Below are 20,012 nucleotides of genomic sequence, written 5' to 3'. Positions count from 1 at the left end.
CCTCAAATGGTGTTGTAAGTTGTTATTGTCTAGTTGGAAGTTGAAAGGAAAAACATCTTTTGATGCAAGTGTGGTATTTATCATTCTTGTTTGTAAGACCAATTTCCTTGGTTGGCACGTGGAGTTTTCTAACACTTGCATAATTACTCAGGCAGGCTGTAGTAATTAGGGTGAGTTTTGTCCGTCTCTTACAACGTCCTTTAACAACTTAACATTTTCCTCTGTGACTGAAAGAAATCGATCTTAAGTCCCATAACACCAACACTGCAAGTTCAGCTCCTGTGCTGGGTGCTTCCTATCTACAGATGCTGAAGAGCTTGTATCTAAACTTAGGGAGAAGGGTGGGTGTTTACCATGCTTCAGAACATGGGACAAGCTACAGAAGGACTTTGCAGGGGATGAGCGGCCTCTGTTTGAGGCTGTCATGTGTGGATCTTGCCCTGTGTCGAGCAGAAGGTGATTTTAGCCGGCACTTGAAAGTGGGGGCCAGTAATGAGAGGGAGGGAAGTACACAGTCACTGCACCAGGGTCTGAAGTTTAAAAAGAGACTGTGAACATTTCAGTTTATGAAATCTGCTTGTCTGTGTTGCTGGGTCTCATGGCTCGATTATCATGATTCTCTTATGAGACCTTAAGAGGTCTTGTGTTAGCTTACACTGTAGTTGAAGCATTTTACAACCTCTCTCTTCCAAACTGATTCTCTGGTGCCTAACCAGAAAGAACTGCACTTGACACTGTTACCTTTCCTCCAGAGAAGCTATTAATTTGGGTTTCTCATGTAGGTAGTTCCTAGTATCTTAGGAACTTGTGAGAACTTAATATCTTTACCCTGTTGTAAAAGTGAGTTGGCAGCTTCAGAAGTTATTGCCAGCAGAAATGCAGACAGTGTAACCATAAAACCCTACCAGGCTTGGGAAAATGAAGTGAAATACCACTTGAAAGAAGTGGTCTATAACTGAGTATGCAGTTAAAGAATGAGTTTACAGAGGTGAGAATGTAAATGCTCAGAAATCCAAATAATAAAATTATAACTTAATAGTTAAATTTGACTTGGATGCTTGCAGTTTAAATAAATTCCTAATTGGAAGGCATCCTAGGGTTAAGCATCCTCTACTTCTGGCTGTTACTCGTATTTTTTTCCTTGTTGATATATACGAATGTATCTATTGATTGGATTGTGAGCTTACAACAAGGTGAGAAGCATTAGTCTTTAAATGCCGATTTGTACAGAAGATCCTATGCACCAACTTGTAGGATTCTTTATTATTTTATTTTTTCAAGAAACATAATTCTTGCTGAGCTGAGAGCTTTTTCTTTTTATTTGTGGGCAGTAGATATTATTGTACCTGGCTTAGATTTGCTGTAGGCAGTGCTGTAGCGCCTGGAAAATCTGTCTAACTGATTTCAGGAATGGCAAGAAGTTGTCAATTAACCCTAGAATTATACAGCAAATTAGCAAATGTAGTATCCTGATGGTAATACATTCTCTGATGATCTGCTCTTTTAATGAAACTATAAACAGATCCCCAACAATTAATCCAATGTTTAGGACCAAGAATATTGTCACATAATTAACTCTTTAATTTACCCAAGGGATTTTATCAACCTGCTTTAAATCTGCCCAGGTGGCTGGTGTAAAGAGCACTAGGTCAGTTGGGCAGAAAAGTCCAGAGAAGGTGGCCATCTGCTTTCCCTTTTGGACAGATGCTGTCAGTGGGGAGCCTCCAAACTTAGGGAACCATAAGACTGAACTCTATGCATGGTGCAGATGTTGTGCGATTGTTGCTGGGTGTGGGTTAGGAAGCTGTTCTTTCACAAATAGTTACCAGCCCTGCAAGTGGTGGGAACAGTAGGGGAAAATTGTACGGACAACTTTAATGTGAATTCTACCAGCATCTGTGCAAGTAAGGGCAGATGTTTTTGTTCTGACTATAATTTTGACCTGGAAGAGCAATGAAAGCCTGTGGCACAACCACAGTTGTTACCATTTTTACATAGTCTCAGAAAATCCCCTCTGATGCTAGATGAAACAATGGCCTCAGCTTTGGTGAATCAGCACCAAGCTAATTTAAGATTTTTCAACAGTAATTTATACAGATTGTTCACAATGTGAATTTTGAAGCAACAGACATCTAAAAAACATAGTCTTATCTTTGGGGTTAGCTAAAATTGACTTTCTCTAAAACCAGTACTGGACACAGCTGGAATTGTTTGGCAGGGTCTGGCCATTACACCATGAGCTGCTGAATGGGTTGAGAAAACCACGTGACATGATCAGAGTATGAGTGCTTTCACACATGCTCCAACTCTAATGCTGTTAAAGTGTTGGCCATACAAGAAGAATTGATGTTTACAGGTACAGTATATCAAAGGACAAAAAGTTCATGCACTTGGATGTGGTTGGGAGGAAATCAGTTTCCATAGATCCAATTGCAAGGGCAAAACAGACAGGACTTGCTGGCAAAGAAAAATGTCTTTCTTAAAAGAGACAGACTGCCTTCCTCATCAAGCTCTCTCACAGCAAGGGATAACTGATGAACACAAGAAAAGAACTAAGTTTCTTTTCTCACTAACACCGAAGTAGTATCCTCTTCAAGTCACATTTAGGTATAGGCCAGACAGGTGTGTAACAATTTTAAGGTAGAAATGAACTTTCTGGAACTCAAAACCATCAGGTGACCCAGTATCATCTTCCTACTGGTTTTATGGCAGTCCCCAGCCCTGAGCTTCACAGGATACAAGACCAAATATATATCATAAATAAAAGAGGGGAAGAATGCTTTCCTTTTCCTGTTAGCCACCAAACACTGGAGGTCACCATGCAAGGTCATGCTTTATTTATTCCAAGGGTCCACCCTGGTACAAGAGACTTTCTGATCCAGATTGGGGTACGTAGGCGCAGCTGGACACCCTGAACATCACTCCTAAACTTTGTTGTGCTCTGTTCTTAGGGAGTCCCTTCTGCAGACCAGTCCCTGGCAGTGAAGTAGCTAGTGCTGTTGTGTTTGCTTTTGAGAAGAGGTGAGCCTCAGTGCACTTTTCCTTCCATGGTCATGAGGACTTTCTTTTGCTTTCCCAACAATCCTGCAAGATCTGCATTGATAATAGTAAGAGCAGTCATTCAGGTAGCCTTTTCCTAGATGAACCAGTTTTTACTGTCAGATTGGTTGCAAATGTCAATGTGCTCTTGCAGCTTGTCTAGAATTGATACTACTCATTAGTCCTGCTTTCACTGCTCCTGGCCACACACGTTAGCTGGTTGAGTAGTACTTCCATAGGCTGCTGTCCTCCTTCCTGATTTCTGGATAGTTGTGCATAAAGGAAGGTATCTCCATGAGGAAGCTTGAAAGCTCTCCCAAGAGGAGAATCTTGCTGAGCAGCATGAAGAAAGTAAAAACAGAGTAACATTTTTACAAGTTCTATGACAAAATGAGTAGCCTTCAAGTTTGAGAGTTCAACAGAAGTGCACAGTTTATATCCTAGAACTCACTGCCACAGCATGCTGAGGAGGCCAGCATGTGGATGGGTTCAAACACGGGTGAGACAAATTAATTGAGTCTTTTATCACGATGGTATGAGTGCAGCTACGTGGACAGGAAGTTGCCAAAAAGTTTTGGTCGCTGGAAGCAGGGGAGGCATTCCAGAAGATAAATATATACTTGTGATGTTCGTGCTGCCTCTCTCAGAGGACCTGTTGATGACCAGTGGTGGGGACAACATACTGGAAAAAGCTCTGAACCCACCCAGAACAGCAGTGCTTCCATTCCCTTCTCTGCCATTCTTTCCTCTTCAAAGTGCTTTGGGAATCGTAACGTTTGTTGTCTGCCTCTACAGATGGGACCACTTCTGTCTGTGATGGTGAGAGGAAAGAACTGTCACACTGTCCGCCCGGGTGGGTGCTCCAGTCCAACCTGACCCCCTCTGTTCTGGAAAGGAGGGATTCATTTATTTATAGTATTTAAACATTCACAGTAATACTAGCGTCACAGAAAGATTTTTATCATATTCTTCTGTGTTTTTAAAAGCTACTTAAATTTCAAAGAGGGGGATTTCCACATACAAAAATTGTTTTGGTCAAACGAGCCTGATGGTTCTGTACATACGCACTAAATTGTCAAAAATATTTGGGCTGTTCTTTTAATTTGTGAATGAGGTTTCCATTGCTTGTTTGTTTTATAATTCATGTATTAGCCAATCAGGAAATGCAGAGTTGAAGGGGAAATTCTCCTTCAGGAAAACTAGACTGCTTTAATTTAGTCTAGAAGAGACATGGAGGAAGTCTGAAAATTTGTCACTTGCAGAACACTATTGAATTAAGTTAGAGGCCCTAAGCTAGGCAGATTTGGTTACACTGTCTTGAATTCTTCTTGTTATGATACAAGCATACAAGTCAAACCAGTCAAACAGTCAAACCACAGTGAAACCAGACCTTGTCTTAAACATGGATTGACAGAAGGGACGTCTATACATAAGCCTCAGACATCCATATGTAAGGCTGGAAGTGGCCTGCAGAGGTCTCTGGCCCAACCCCTGCTCAGAGCAGGTCCAGGGAAAGCAGGTTTGTCCATGAAGTAGTGAGCAGACAAACTGCGAACCCCAAGTTGAAATACGTTTTTCTGTGTGTTGTATAAGTCTTAAAGTAAATTCCTGAGTTTTTTTCTGTACATCTAGTGCTTCAAGATGGTTTCAATTTTGTTGTGATTTTAGCAAAACAGAAAATTAGTGCATTACACAAGAAAGTGAGGAAGAAAGTGAGGTCCTTAACGCCGCAGTCTTCTCCTCCATAGCTGTGAGAGCGTATCACCAGTTTAATTGAAAGAAAATGGGAGTATTCTTAAGATACACCAGAAGGATATTATGCCTTAAAAAATAATTTTTCTGCAGTGTATTTTTGTGTGATATCATCTGCATTGATGTGTAAGATCTTGTATGTGACTGCCTTTTAGAAAATACTTGTCAACTAAAAGCATCCTTTCCGGTATCCCCTTGATGGCTATGGCTCATGAGGCATTAGCCATCAAATAAGGATCATGTTTTCAAATCTGGGATTGTAACTCTAGCATACGGACCTAATAGGATTTGGGAACCAGAGCAGAGGAGATTTGTTTCAGGGCTAATATGACAGTGCAGCTACATAGTGGGGTTTTGTTTATTCAGTTGTGCGTGTGTAGCATTGAGCAGGAGCAAGATACTACATTGGTTAAGCAGTAAGTGGTTAAACACAGTACTTAGGATTGCATTTTTTTAAATGGGATTTTCTGAAATGTCTTTTGAAGTGCTACAGTGCCATCTACTGGCTCACTTTCCTGTGTTTTTTCCCAAAAGGGGGTTTCTTTTGTACTCATAAGGCTTATATGGTATTTTTAAATGGCAAAATAAATAATCTGGCACAGAACAAACAAGATTTTTTTGTAATGTGTATATGTTAAAGAACAAAATACGTTGCATATATTAAATAATCACTTCTAATCTCTTGCCAGTTAATCTTACTCTCCTTTTGTTAAAAGTAACTCTGAGATGATTAGTACTTCAAGGCACTGAACGGATCTCAGCTTTCTGTTTATATCCCTCATAGTAGCTTTTGTGCAAGTTTTTTTCTCTCTATAGTCAGTTAGTTTCCCTTTTTGGTTCAATGTTTTCATACAGACATGAATACTAAGAAATATGTAACCTGTCAAGATAGAAGAAATGAGAAGTGTCATGTCAGAAATTATTTCAGATGGAATTTTCCACTGACAAAATCCTAGATTCACTCTAGATTCACTGTACTCTCCCTTAATCATCTGTTATTGTTTCGCTGTTGTGTTTTTTTTTTTCCTGAAGTGTTTTTAAACAGTCTTTTCAAAGTTTAGCAACAAACTTCCAAGGACCAAAGCTTCATAGACTTTCTAACAACTTCTATAGAGAGGTATGTATTAGAAAATTTTCTCAGTATCAGACTGCTCATAAATGAGCTGTCAGCAGTTACAAGAAGTTTTGATAGGTTCTTGTTCCTAATCAGTCTGCCTGATGCTATCTATGGAGTAGCCCTCCATCATCTTCTGCTTGCTGCCAAAAGAAATGAATAGGCAAATGTAAAAATAATACCCTGAAAAAAAATAGGAACAGTAAATATGGGAAAACACTGTTATTTGTAGTTTGATTACTTGCTTTTCTTGAAGATATCTTGAAAGTTTTCCTCACTAATTGGTTATTTTGTCTTCCTAAAACAGTCCTTCAGTTTTAATTTGGCTTTCCCCCTCCACATTCAGTTTTTCATAAGAGAAATGTTTCATACTCCTGCCTTTCTTCAGTCTAGTGAGGACAAGGAGAAACATTTGTAATGGCTTGTAATTCTTTGGATTGGTTTTTAAATGGGTTTGTTACTCGCTGTAGTGTAGCTCATTCGAGACAAAACAGACAGAAAAAAAAGTCCTGGCTGCTTCCTAAATGGCATATAATGAAGGTAAGTACAGATGCCTCTGCCCTTTCTGGCCTTTACCCTTCTCTCCCTCTGGCATTCGGGAGGTCAAGCATATCTTGCCAGCCCCGGTTATTGTCTTGGGGAAGCTGTATCCTGCTGGCAGCTGTGGGATGTAGGCGCTCCGTGTCTGTGCTGCTGGAAGAGCCCCCCAGCATTTTTCCAGCTGATAGGGGATCGATGGAGGGGTCTGTGCCTGTGCTGGGGGTGTTCAGGCTTCAGCTGGGTTGTGGCCATCGGCTGGCGTGCTGTACGCTGGGAGCAGTGAAGCTGAAATGGTTGTGCTTGGCACCCACCTTGGGCTCTGTCGTACAAATGATCCCTGTCGGCAAGGTTGCGCTCGGGAGCTCGTCTCGTTCTTAGCACGGGCTTCCCAGTCGTTCCCCAATAATCCACCCACAGGCTGTATGGCAGCTCTGCAGAGGGGAAAGCCCTCCGTGGCGCTCCTGTCGCTGTGCAGCTTGCTTTTGGACGATGTATTTTGTTTGAGGAATGCTCAAATATGTCCTGTGCAGAAGAGGAGAGGTTGTTCCCTGGCTATATTTGGCATAACCGCTAGCCTCTCGCTGCTAATTGTTATCGCTGCTGAGAAATACCAGGGCGAGCCTCTGCGTAGCATGACATTAAGTAAGGGAGATCTGGCAAAACCAGACGAGCAAACATGATTATTTTATACCATGTTTTCTATTAAATCTTTTTATTTTTTTCCTGTTAACTGTCCTGTGCTATTGCAAAGAAGGAAGAACTAATTAAGCCAGTTGCTGAAAATGTTTTGCCACCCACACTAGTGAAAAGAACTGTGTGTACAGAATTAGCTTTTACCAGCTGTGTTAAACCCAGTAATTTATCCTAGCCAAAAAAAATAATAATAATAAAGAAAATAGTGCTGCTGTAGTTTATTCCAATTAAACAAGTAAATGTAAGATACACCCTTTATCCACACAAACATAGATATCTTCTGCTCAAAAGCTGGAGGGTTTGCAAATAATTATTTTCTCCCTCGTTATTTCTTTGTAATGTTTGTGAAAAGGGCCGGGCTGAGGAGCAGTGGGAAATTAACACATTTGTGCACGGGACGCATTCAACAAGCAAGTTGCATGTGAGCTTGCTGACTGAAGAGTGGTTTGATGAGAGGACACAGGCCAAAATTTGAGCCTGCTCAAGCCTGAGGGCCTGTGCGGTGCCATCCCTGTGCGGTGCCGAGAGCTGTTCGCCTCTGCACTGGAGGCAGGGAGGGTGACTCCTGCCCGGGGTATGCCTGGTGCTGGGTGGTGAAAGGTGCAGGAGGACCGCAGTCTCCACACCTTCACCTGCAGCATCTTCTAGAGTGATGGAGTGGTACCCTCAGTTTGCAATTACAGCCTCTGCTGAGGCTACCTAATGGCATTTTTTTGTCTTAGGTGTTGTTTGGAAACTGAGCTGAATCAGAGAATTTGTCTGAGGTTGTCCATGCTACAGTCTTTATAGAGTAATAACACACAGTCACAAACCTCGGCTGAAATTTGGCAAATCCATCCTTAGCCCTAAAACATCAACATACTTATCTGCTCCCTACTCAGGGGTTTGAAGAGTTGTGACGGTCCAGGCAATGTTTTTTCCAGCTGAATTTCCAAATGCTGAAGTCTTTCCCAAGAGCTAGAGGGACCACTTCTGGTCCCCTGAGGATGTGAAAGCAAGCATGTTGTGTGCTTTATACAGCTTCCATTGTAATGCTTCCATTAAAAAAAAAAAGAAAGAAAGAAAGAAAGAAAAAGCTCTTTGAAGTGCAGGTCACATTCAGGTGCGGGATTTGGACTTGGAGATATTAAAATGCAAATGACAGCTGAACAAGAAAAAAAAACTTTGGATATCCTCCATCAAAGAGAGTCAGATAAACAAGGAAATTATCTTTGTGATTCTGTCAGGAACAGATGACTGTAGTTTAGTAATATGTTAGAATTTTGCCAAAAACTGAAGTCTTGTTAATGCAGAAAAATAAAAGCTCTTACTCCTTTCCTAATACATTTACAGATCAGCTAAGTGCTGGATTAGCCTCAGCAATAGGGACTTGACAAGTAAATATTTAAATAGATGAGGCGCTAGTTTCTGGGTGAAGATAGAGATTAAATCCAAAGCATCCAACAGAAAATTTATCTTGGAAATACGAATATATTTTCTAAAGATAAATTCAGCTCTTTCAAATTTAATTATATCATTTGCATGTGCACACAGATAAGCTCAGTCGTCATGTCTGAGGTATGTGTAAGGTAGCATCAGTGCAGAGAAAGACGTGGGAACATTAAAGTAAGTTGTTCTTTATGTAAAAATAAGTTTAATTCTTGGTTTTATCAAAGCTTTAGTTTTCTTGAAGGACAGAAAAAGAGTTTTTATGTGTCTTAGGTCTTGGGAAAGTGTATGGGGTGTAGGATTGACTTTTTCTTTTTTTCAAAATGTTGAAAGACTTTGAAAAGGTACTAAAGCATCCTTCAGCTTTACGAAATTCAGTGTACCTAGTGCCATCCTGTAACCAGCATGAGCAATTTAAGTGAGGACAATCTGGAGTCTTGAAGCAGACGTGTATGATAATAATAAGCAGCAAATAAGTAAACTGTGGCTGATACACATTCATGTAAAAATTCAGCAGCTCGCTGCATCTTTCACCTCCCAGAATAAAGCACCAATGGGAGATAAAAATGTATTTTTTAAACATTCTCGTGGCTCAAAGGCCATTAACAAAATACAGTATTTTACTGGATATAGTGCAAAATACGTATTTTGAGAAAGTGGCTGTTGTATGATACTGATCGAAAAAGTAAGGCAGGCCCTCCCACTGACTTTGGTTAATTTTGCTTATGCAGCTGCTACAAAACACAGGATTCTCTTTGTGTGGCTTGGGCATTTCCATACCAAATGTGACAGCATTACCAGAGTACCTGTTACACCACACTCAGTGTTATCCAGGTCTTTGCCTAGCTCTCTGTATTTTCAAGTACCAATGTTTTGTATACCTTGTCTTGCCACGCTCAGCATCTTAGCCAAGTGATTTTTCTGTTCTGCATGCTATGTTCAGAAGAGCTCAGGCTATATTTTCATCCCCCTTACCCACTGACTCTAGAAAAGCTGCTGCTTCTGCACTTGGTTTTCTGAAGAGTTTGATCTTCTCTGTGGTGGTAGAGGTTTCATATATAAACGAGAGAGATAAGGCAAGATACTGAAGTATGATAACAGGCAACAAATAGGAAGAGGAGAGGTGTGTGCCCAGCGATTGCTAGTACGTGGAAAGCAAGCAGAGATCTCTCAGGGTCAGCGAGCTATCTCCAGGTTAGTCTGCAGATCTGTTTCTTCCTTGGGTGCATGTCATCTCAAACCTGCACCTGGCTGTTTCGGCCCCAGCTCAGTTGCTGCTCGCACTCCTGTGACCCACTCTGCCATCCATAGAGCAGTAGAGGGATGCCTCTTCCTCCTTTTCTTCCCCCTTTGCAGCAGGCTGCTGCTTCTGCCACCTGTGGTATTGCCCCACGTGCCTTTAAGATGGCATTTTGTCTGTCACCTTCACTTTTCCTGCAGGCCAAGAGGCTTGGAGGAAATAAGAGAAGTGAAACAGTGTGACTTTACTAAAGGAGCACATGATCTTGTCCACTTGTCTTTCCAATGTTTTCCTTTCTGTTTAGGACCCTTACTTGTTATTTCAAGCTATATTAAGTGTGTAGCTATTTGGAGCAAAGGCCATGTCTGTCATGTCCACTTTGTCTGTAAGGATAGCAGCACGTCTGTGTAATTTCTAAAATAATAATAATAATAAATCCTCTTTTTAGTAAGAAAGAGTATCTAAAAAGAAGAGTATCTTGCAATTGTAGTTCATCATACACTTGTGTGTATATGTATATATGCCTACAGTATTTTGTGTTAATCACTGCTGGATTAGATACGATTCTCTGCTGAAGAGTATCTCTTTAGTGGGACCCCCAGAACAGATTAATAAAAGCACTAAATAAATACTATGTGTGATGGGCTGAGTAAAAACATGCCAATTGTGCTTACAGTTCTAGCAAAACTACATAATTTGTCAATATGAAGAGAAATAACTTTCAGAGAAATTCTTGACTATTAGCTAGTTTACTTTACTTCACACCTTCTTCACTGAAAATCGAACAAATGGTTGTGAATTTATTTTCCTGCCTTTTCAAAAGCTTCCTGTAGCACTGGCTGTAGAAGATGTTTTGGCTCAAAGGAACAAAGAAAACAGCACTTGTAACACACAGGCAAAAGCAGAATATACATGTCTAACTTCTTAGCATCATGCTTCCCTTCACTTTCTTTCCCATTCCTGGAATAAGTGGAATCGCTGAAAATGAAAAGAAATGTCTCCAAAATCATATAATTTATTCTATACTGATTCCAGCTCAGAAGAACTGAGCTGTAAAGAACCTGTGTTTAAACTGTCTTTAAGGAGCCAAATGCAGTTTTTCCATTCCTCTTTCCTAAGCAAAAATAAATAAGTCTGCTGCTACAGCATTTACCATCAACACAAAGATTTGGTAAAGCACTGAACAGTTATTGATGAAGTTTTGGTTTGCTGTTTGGGTTTAATTACTAAGAGCCACATTGGTGTATTTATTATTGCATTACAAAGTCATTTCAAAAATTACTGTCTATATTTGTATAAAAGCCATTAAAGTGGCGTTAGTTAATATGGAAAATATTTATGATAAAATGTGTTGTGCATAACATATCTGATTTCAGGCATGAGAAAAAAAGATAATTCTTTGTAATTACAATAATATCCACTTACTAACATTTGCAGTAGGATTGCAAATTGGTTGACATCGTCCAACAGGAAAGATAGTGGGTAAACAACTTACGACACTGGCTGGCTCTTAAAAGTAATCATTATTCTCATACATTTGTGTTATTGTCAGTATTCACTTAATACGCATTTTGTAATCGTGGTGCAAGAAAACAGAAAAGGGCGAGTTCTTCGTATGGTGTTAGGGGCCAGGATCACCAGCAGTATATGTGGTATGACTGTGGAGTCATCAGTGGCTTTTCTTCCTAGTTGAGGTTCAGCAGTGTGCCTGTAAAATAAACCTGTCAACTTCTCAGGTGCAACAAGACGAACCAAGCTGATTTAACGTGTGCGTACATGATATAGGTACATTAATAAACAGGACTTTCTTTCCCTAATAACCATGACAACGCTCGTGTGATTCCTGAATGTAGTAAGGGAACTATTTCTTCCCTACAAGCAAATGTGCAACAAAAGAGAGAAGATTGCTGTGTTTATGTAGAGATCGTTTTATATATATGTGTGTGTGTGCGTGTGTATGTACATGTATATGAAATAACCTATATATATATTTATCTATATATAAACGTGTTTAATATGCAAAGCCATCTGTGGTACATCAACTTTAATTATCATCTATGTTTCTTTAAGAAAAAATAAGAAATGTTTTTTTATTGCTTCCATGATGACTCTCAGGAAATTGATTTTTAAATAATTGAGAGCTAAAGGAATTGCTTGCTTATGATGTTTTCATATTCCTATGTTGTGGTGGCACTTTCATGTGTTCAGACCTTGTCTTTACCAATAACACAATTCTACACAGAGCAAGAATGTTATTGCCATCTCCTGTTAGGCTGCTCCTGCTTTTGTCTATCACACAAAAATAAAGGGTGTGAAAACCTGGGGCTGGTTTGCCTCTGTGGGCAGAATATTGCTCCTGAGAGATTACTTCAGAAACTCTTTTTAAATGAGGAAGAGTTATTAAATAAATACTGTTATTTTTTTGTTTTTACAAATGGGGTGATGCATAGAAGGGACAGAGAAGGGAAACCACATGGGAAGCATTCAAGGGTAGTTTCTCTGGGCACCATCTCATCACTCGATTAACAGTTGATTTAAACAAACACACAATAGAAAATAAAGTTTCTATGTGGAGATTTGGAACTTTATTAATCTCTCTGCTTGCAGCATAATTAACACCCAAAACATCATTAGGAGAAAATACTTTATCTTTTGCTCCATTGAGCACTCTACTAGCTTCCCATACAAATATTACATTGATTTTGCTTAGAAAGGGACGGTTAAAAATACCATTATAAGTGTCTGTAGTCATATTGCATTAATTTACATGAAAGCATACGTGATTGCAATTAGGAGGAGGATGATTTTTGCGTGCTGGGAAACTCAGTCAAGGTATGTCAACATCTAGCTCTGCAAGGTGCTAAGATGCTGTCAAGGTTTGAGACCTAAATTGGTGTTTTCCCTTCTTAGGTGTCAGTCCTGCTAAGAGATTATATTCTTGTTGTTTTGACCTTGAATTTGTTTACTGACGCTGTGGCCATCCTTCTTCAGAGCCACCCGCATGGCTGTACACTATGGCTGTACTCTGCCTCTTCCTGTTGGATGTTACCCTTGCTCAGATCTGCTCTGTAGCAAATTCCCTGAGTGGTTTTAGAGCTTTCTGATTGAAATTTGTCAGTGACAGCTGACGCAAGCAGGTAGCTAGTGGTTGGGAGACTGTCAGGTTTGGCAGGAAGATAACGATGAGTAGTTTGGGGACAATGACAAGAAATATCTTGTTCCGCTGGCTCAGCAGGATTTGTTAGTACTCACAGTTTATTTACCACTCAGTTATGTTTCTGTCAATTACATGGGGAAAAAATAGGCACCTGGCCACTTTTGCCCTAAGGAGGATAAAATGTGGTACTGGTTATTAAAGTGGACAGACATTTTGAATATAGACAGAGCAGCCAAGGAAAGATGCCACCGTACTTTTCAGAGCAGAACTATGCCCTCTAAAAGGACTGAGGCAAACCTGAAAAAAATTAAAAGCTGGTCACCGTGTTTTCAGAGCTGCAAAAATACTAAGCAGTCCCTTCTCGCTCAGCTCTGAGCAGCAAACTAAAATCTTCATGCCACCAGACATGCCACATACCTTGAAAAGCTGAAGAAGATCCATCAGTACGTAGCAAGTGATGGCAGTGGGTCTGCAAGATCTAAGCCCCTGGCTTTGTCAGACAGGAGGGCAGCCCCTGGGGTTCAGGCCCGATGTAGCAGTATAGCAGGGCTGGCCATGGAAGATTGCATGAAATAGTTTAGTTCCTGCCTGGGGTCCTGCTGCGAGCCACAAGCAAGGGAAAACACTTGTTTATAAGTGAATGCACAAACACCAAATAAGAAGCAGAGAACAGTTGTGCTATAGGATGAATCAGTGCTTACTGTTCAGTAACTTCTTTTTCCCCATTTGTTGCCTCGCTTACGTCCACTGACAAATCTCCTTCTGAAACTGTGGCTTGTCCTGAGTTCAGGTGGAAGGCAAGATTAACTTTTTCACATTCACGAGAAAAAAAAGGACTGTATAGAATAATACTAAAACTTCAAACAAAGATAAATTGTCAGGTTTTGAGACCTGGACGTGTCAGGCTTATTTTTAAAGTAGAGAATTTTGCAGGCAGAATTGAATCATCAAGTACAGACTCATCCTGACATAGAAGTCATTCAGTAAGATCTGAAAAGCAGCTTTATACTTCTATTGATTGTCTTTTCCTGATGACGGAGTGGTTCTTTATCGTGCATTCTTTCCTGCAGAATCAAATTGCACCATTACCTTACAGAGGTAAATAAAATCACGGGCAACAAGGTTGCCGAGCAAATGGTAGAGCCTTTTTCCACAACAGTTTCCTGTGATTAATGAAAATGCTGTGACACTGACCTCTGTGCTGGCTTCCAGCCATCTGCCAGAAGAGTAAATGGCATGCTGTGTATAAACTAAATGCGCATGCATGGTGAAGTAAGAATACGACAGATAGCTGCTTAACTCTTTGAAAGCTTCAGGGGAATGATCCGTGGTGATGCTCACTGTTGGAAAGCTTTCTTTAGACTTAACTTTCGTGAGGGTGTGCTAGGAATTTTATTTCGATTCAGAGGGTTAATGAATGTCCATGTGTCAGTACTGCTGCAGTCCTTCTGCTGATGCAGTTGATGTTTATAGATGTGAATTTTTCAACAGCTATAAATGGAACATGTATTTGTTTTGTCTGAAGTGCATGGGAAACAGCGAAAAGCTTGATCATTACTTAAGAAATTTGAGGCTAGCAGTTTTAAAAAAAAAAAAAAGAAAAAACTTAAGTTTCAAAGTTCAGCTTAAAATGTTATGGAATAGATTCTGGAAGTGAGGCAACAGCATGTCAGCTGCAGCAGACTAGCAAAGACAGAAGGGCACAGCGTTACTGACTGTACACTCTCTGAAATGTGTGCAAACCTGTGGTTTGTTAAGGAAACAGCTCAACACACACATCTGTGACTTTATTGTGTTCAAGTCAAGAGGTACAGCGGTAGATAATACCGCCTCTTGGCACAAGGAGAGAAAAAACAGCAGCTTTCATCTTTCTCCTACAAAGCCACGTGCCCTGGCTGAGTGTGACTGACTGAGAAGTCACGTACTCAGCCTCATCCCTCTCCCTGGTGGGTGGAGAAAAAATGGCAATTCAAGTTTCAGCATTTTTATAATCTCTCTGAGCCTCCCATTAAACTTGCTGCGCTGTGTGGGAAAGGCTTAAAGATTCTTTGGGGTCCAAAACACACAATACAAAAATCAAGTACTACAGCATGGTTTGTGGTAAGGCAGCAAGTGAAGTATATATAGCCTGCCGTGTAACCCCGAAGCAGCGAGTTCCGTTTGATGACTCTTGTTGACAGCTTAACATTTCTGTCAGTAACACATGACACAGTTATGTATGGCCTTTGTTTAAATACTCACTATGCAGCATACTTCATAAGGAATTTCAGAAATAATCAGAATTGTTCATATGCTGTTACTGACTTAGCTCCGAGTGCCTCAAGAGTGGAGTATTTGCTGGCAAGGAGAACTGCTGTTCCTTTAAGAATGGCTCGTAAGTCCTCCTACCTAATGAATATTTCAAAATTAAAATCAATGTGTTACATGTTTCAGACAAGGCTGTTTATCAAGATTAAATAGTTCATTTCCTAAAAGGCAATATTATCTACATTTATGTGAGCGTGGGCATATATGAGGAAATTTAAGAGCTGCCAGGATTTTTTCCCCTCAAAAATAGGAAATGAAAAATGCTGAAAAAAATATTTCAGTATTTCTTTCTACTTTGAGAGAAAGTATAGTTAGTACAGTATTAAATTCTGCTACATATATTCTGCTTCATGTAATTATGCACCTGCCTTTTTTGTCCTACTATCTTAATTAAATATAACATTTTCAGTGAAAAGAACACAGAGCTGCTGTGTACCCAGGCCTTGGGGAGAGAGTTAGGGGCAAGAAATGGCATAATCAATATTAAAAATCCAACTCCAAATTTTATACTTTTAAAATAAATGTTGTTTTCTCCTGCTTATGTTAGCCTACTCACATGAAACTTCTTCCTTCCACATCTCAGCCATTGAGTAAAGAGCTGTGTGTGACTGCTGTTATTGCCAGCCACAGTTTACCAATGTTACGATGCAGGCTAGAAAAGGACAGGAGGAATCAAAAAACATCAGTGTTGCATTTTAGTTATTTTTCATTTCCTCATATCACTGGAAAGCATAAATACAGGAAGTGTGAATAGCCTCTCGTGGTCCATCCCAGTTTGTGTAAAATGTTACTGCTGAACTAACTGTACAGGTAACTTTTCACCATTTGTGGGGCAAAGAAATCAGGGTTCCAAGTGAGCTGGAAAACAGTACCCTACCATGCAATTTTTATCTAGGCTCTCCACCCAAAAGCGTAATCAGAAATACCTGATGATAATAACTTTTTTTTTAGTTTTTTATTTTATCCTTCTTTTCATTTTTCTGAATGTGGAGGCTGTTTGCTTTTCTTCTGTAGTGACTTCTAGTGTTAAAGTGTGCCTTTGAGCAGTATCCCTCAATGTCATTATTTCAAGATCTTATATATGCAGCTACTTTACATATTCATTATTTTTCTTAAGGCCTAGGGTGATGAAAAATATTATTTAGAAAAAATGCTTATAGGAAAATGTCATTATGAAAAAGCATAATACATGGGCTACTCACTTCATGGTTAGTTTTTAATCTCCTTTGTGAAGTTGAAATTATAATTATATATGTTTACTTTCCAGTTTTGGCTTTCTAATATTTTGATTTGATTTCAGGTTACTATTGGCCAACTGTATTCCACGCAGAAATTGGTTATCGAGAGTCCAGGAAACACATAGCTATGAGAAGACTGATCCTGAAGCAACACTGGACCATCTTCAGCATCTTACAGTGCCACATACAGATGCATAAAGTCACTGCATGTCTGAGCTTTTCTGTTCAGCAAAAGAAATGTCTGAGAGACTCAGTTTTTGGCAACCAAAGTACTATTTTCTTATGTTTCACACATTCTAAAATGTATTGCTGTGATTTACAATAGCATGTAAGGTAGTTCTGAAATCTGTTTGCTTGTATGTTCCTGTGATAAAATAGTTCCTGCCCTAATTTGGCAATAAAAGTTCATTAAACTACCTGTAACCAGATACATTCTTCAGATGCTGACCTTTTCTCTCACTTTGCACGAAAGATGTGTTAGATTTAAAACCCTTCATTCAGTTACTAAGAGTAAATTCTTACTGATCCTATTTCATTTAAAAATGTACAGCATCTGAATTAAATCACTAAATACATAGTTCATTTTAAATATTAAAACTGTATGGTATGAACAGAGCAAGAACGTTCCTTGATATTTCAGGAGTTGACATAAAAGTTTCACTTGTTTCTTCAGTTTGAGAGTTAACAATGAGTTAACAAGAGTTAACAATGCGTCTCACCCTACCTGTAACAACGAATAGATAGTAATTTATATGATAGAATGTAAGACTTGCAGGTTGAGAGCTCTAAAATATATTTTCACCACTGACTCCTTTTCTAATTTTTTTTTGAGGTACAGCTATTAGCAGAAAGTACCAAATCACTTCATGCAAGATTTCCCTTTTTCACAAAACTCCTGAATTCTGTAGAAGAAAAAAAATACCTACCTATGAAAATAATTCAAGTGCTCTAGGACAGGAGTTGGAAGTAAGCTTTTACCCAGCAGAAGTGGAACACTCAGGATAGCCTTTTATTGTTTCTTTTTAAATCTGTAGATTAATCAACACTTTTAAGAAAATACGTTTTTGTTTTTTTTTAAAGCTGTATTTTACATGGGTTCTGTTCAAGTCACTGCTGGGCTTATATTTGTTTTCTATTAGAAACCTGAAGAAAAAATAATAAGTACAAAGCTTTTTAACAGCATTTCCAGGGGGTTGCTTTGTTGTTGTCATTGTCATTTTAAACAGAAGCAGAAACTCAAAACAAGTTCCATGACACAATGACCTTTAAAAACCTTTTACTTTTCTTGCTTCCCAAATTCATCTTTGTTTAGACCTTGTACTGTTTTGCATTGCCCATGCTGTGACAACATTCTTAATGCAGAGGATAGACAAAGTGTCTTAGAGCAAACTTCCAGTCCTCACTACCATTTAAAGTATCCTTTATAATTTTGTAGTTATATTGAAATGTTTAGTAATGCATTCCATTAACTATATAGTGTACAGATTAAGATACTACGACTACCTGAGACTACAAATTTAGTCTCCATTCTCACTTTCAAAAAAAAAGAAGTACAGTAATAATTCTCCTAGGTAGATAAGTATTGCAATGTAAACTGTGCAGAGTGACCATTTTATTAAAATGGAATTTAATTATTTTGATAAGGAAAATATGTTAGTTTCTCATTCTAAAATGAGAACTTCATAACTGGAAAATAAAGTACGCTTAAGTTAATGGGTGGAAGTGTAGGAGAGGAAAGGTTTGATTATTATTTAAGCTTCCAGTGAACTCAAAGAAATGTAATAACATCTTACACGTTTAGAGAACACAGGCTTGGAAGCACTGCCAGTTTTACACTCTAAGAAACTTGGCCATCTACAATACGTGCAAAATCTTTCTTTCTTTAAAACAGCTTCGTTACTGGCAGCATTACCTACCGAATCAGGATCACAGAATGTGTGCTAGGAAACAAAATAAACATCCTTGCAAACAGTGTAGCGCTAATTTATGAAGAGGAATGATTGCATCTGTAACGTTTTTACTTTTTAAATCTCAGTTTTCAAAGTATGTTAAAAAAAAAAGTGGGGCGGGGGGGGTGTCAAGTAGAGTCCTTTTAAATGCACGATCATTTCTTTCAAAATACTAGTACCTATCCAGGGAAGGTCTTTATTGTTCAGTTTCTGCTAATAATGCAGCTGTAGATGTCACATGTTGTCATACAGGCATGCAATCATGTGAATATGAATTTCTTATTAATTGCCTTAAAAGTATGAAGGAGATTATTTCTGTGTTAATGCCTGAAAATTAATTTGTTAAGTTTTGAGGGTAGATAAAACACAGCTGCGCTCCTAATTTGTGCCATCTGCTCCTGCTTTTTTGTCTCAAGGTTACTGCTCAGATTCTCCCTTAGCTATCAGTACCTGTAAAGGAGCACTGGTAGTCTTCAGGATACATTCTACAGACCCATCAAGAAAAATGTAAATGAAATCCAGATTCTGTACTTCCCTCTTTCCCCAGTCAGTAGTGCAGAGGTTAAGACAGCTCGCTTACTCAGTCAAGGAAAATTTAGTTCTTATTCCAAATTAACCATCAGCTTACCATACAGTATTTATACATCACTTATTAGAGGTAACTTAAGAAATTTCTGCTGCAAAGAACCCAAAACCTGTATAATACTATCCAACTTGTAAACACAAATGCAAAGGTATTAGTATACCTAAATGGTATACTCCTCAAATCCCACACAATCACTGCATTTTAGATGTCTATTCCCTGTTTGGGCCAGATCTGTTTCCTTTCCTCACCAACACACATGTAGTGCAGTCCCCATTAGTGTTAGTTATGGGTCTATCAGCTGTATGGGATTGGAAGATAACTAGAAATATTATTTTGTCCTTGCCTAATGTCCCTTTTTATTTTTTTATCATAATGTTCCGAGCTCTGTATAAAAACAGCTTATCAAATGCTTCATTGTTGAAATCCTACAAGCTATGGAAGGAAAATACTTAGAAACCTCACCTGGCTCAGGAAGCACAGGGCAGAAATAGTTGTAGGCTGGGACACCTTCAGTTTCACGTTCACATGCACTTGTCCTATTCTTACTCTGTGCTTGGCTTACTCATATTGTCACTGGCGGAGGCCGTGTGCTGGAGAGATGGCACTTTGGCCCAACCTCGTAGTTTCTGTGCCCTTAACTGCTGCGCCTTCCATGCTCCAGCAGCAGAGTTTACGTTGCAGTACTCATTAAATCTCTTTCTTGGCACTCTTGTCAGTAGTTTTACTGGATGTTGTCAAAGCAGTGTAAACAACGGGAATAGATCGAACACAAAGGAATGATCCCATGATTTATATAGAGTGTTCATTAGAAAAGGAATATCCTTTTTCTTTATAATAGAAGGCAGGCAGCTCAATAAATATCTATTAAAGCTGCAATGCTTTATCAAAAAAAAAAAATTGCTTTTGTGTTACACTGAGGTGTTTGTCTGTGATCTTAACATTTTAGCAAGCTATTTACATCAGTAGTAT

The 20,012-nt window shown here is 39.1% G+C and overlaps 1 protein-coding gene across 1 annotated transcript in view; it reads left to right on the top strand.

Moving 5' to 3' along the window:
• The window catches only part of LYRM4 (LYR motif containing 4), a 92,321-nt gene extending 75,403 nt beyond the window's left edge, over window positions 1-16,918 (top strand). Inside the window, exon 3 of the mRNA XM_083826170.1 lies at window positions 16,571-16,918. Coding sequence (XP_083682296.1) covers window positions 16,571-16,633 — 63 coding nt within the window. The 3' untranslated portion in view covers window positions 16,634-16,918. The remainder of the gene's footprint in view (window positions 1-16,570) is intronic.
• Window positions 16,919-20,012: the final 3,094 nt, after the last annotated feature.

This window comes from Anser anser (assembly GCF_964211835.1).
Source record: "Anser anser genome assembly, chromosome: 2".
Classification (NCBI taxonomy): Eukaryota; Metazoa; Chordata; class Aves; order Anseriformes; family Anatidae; genus Anser; species Anser anser.
This window is presented reverse-complemented; position numbering and strand designations above follow the sequence as displayed.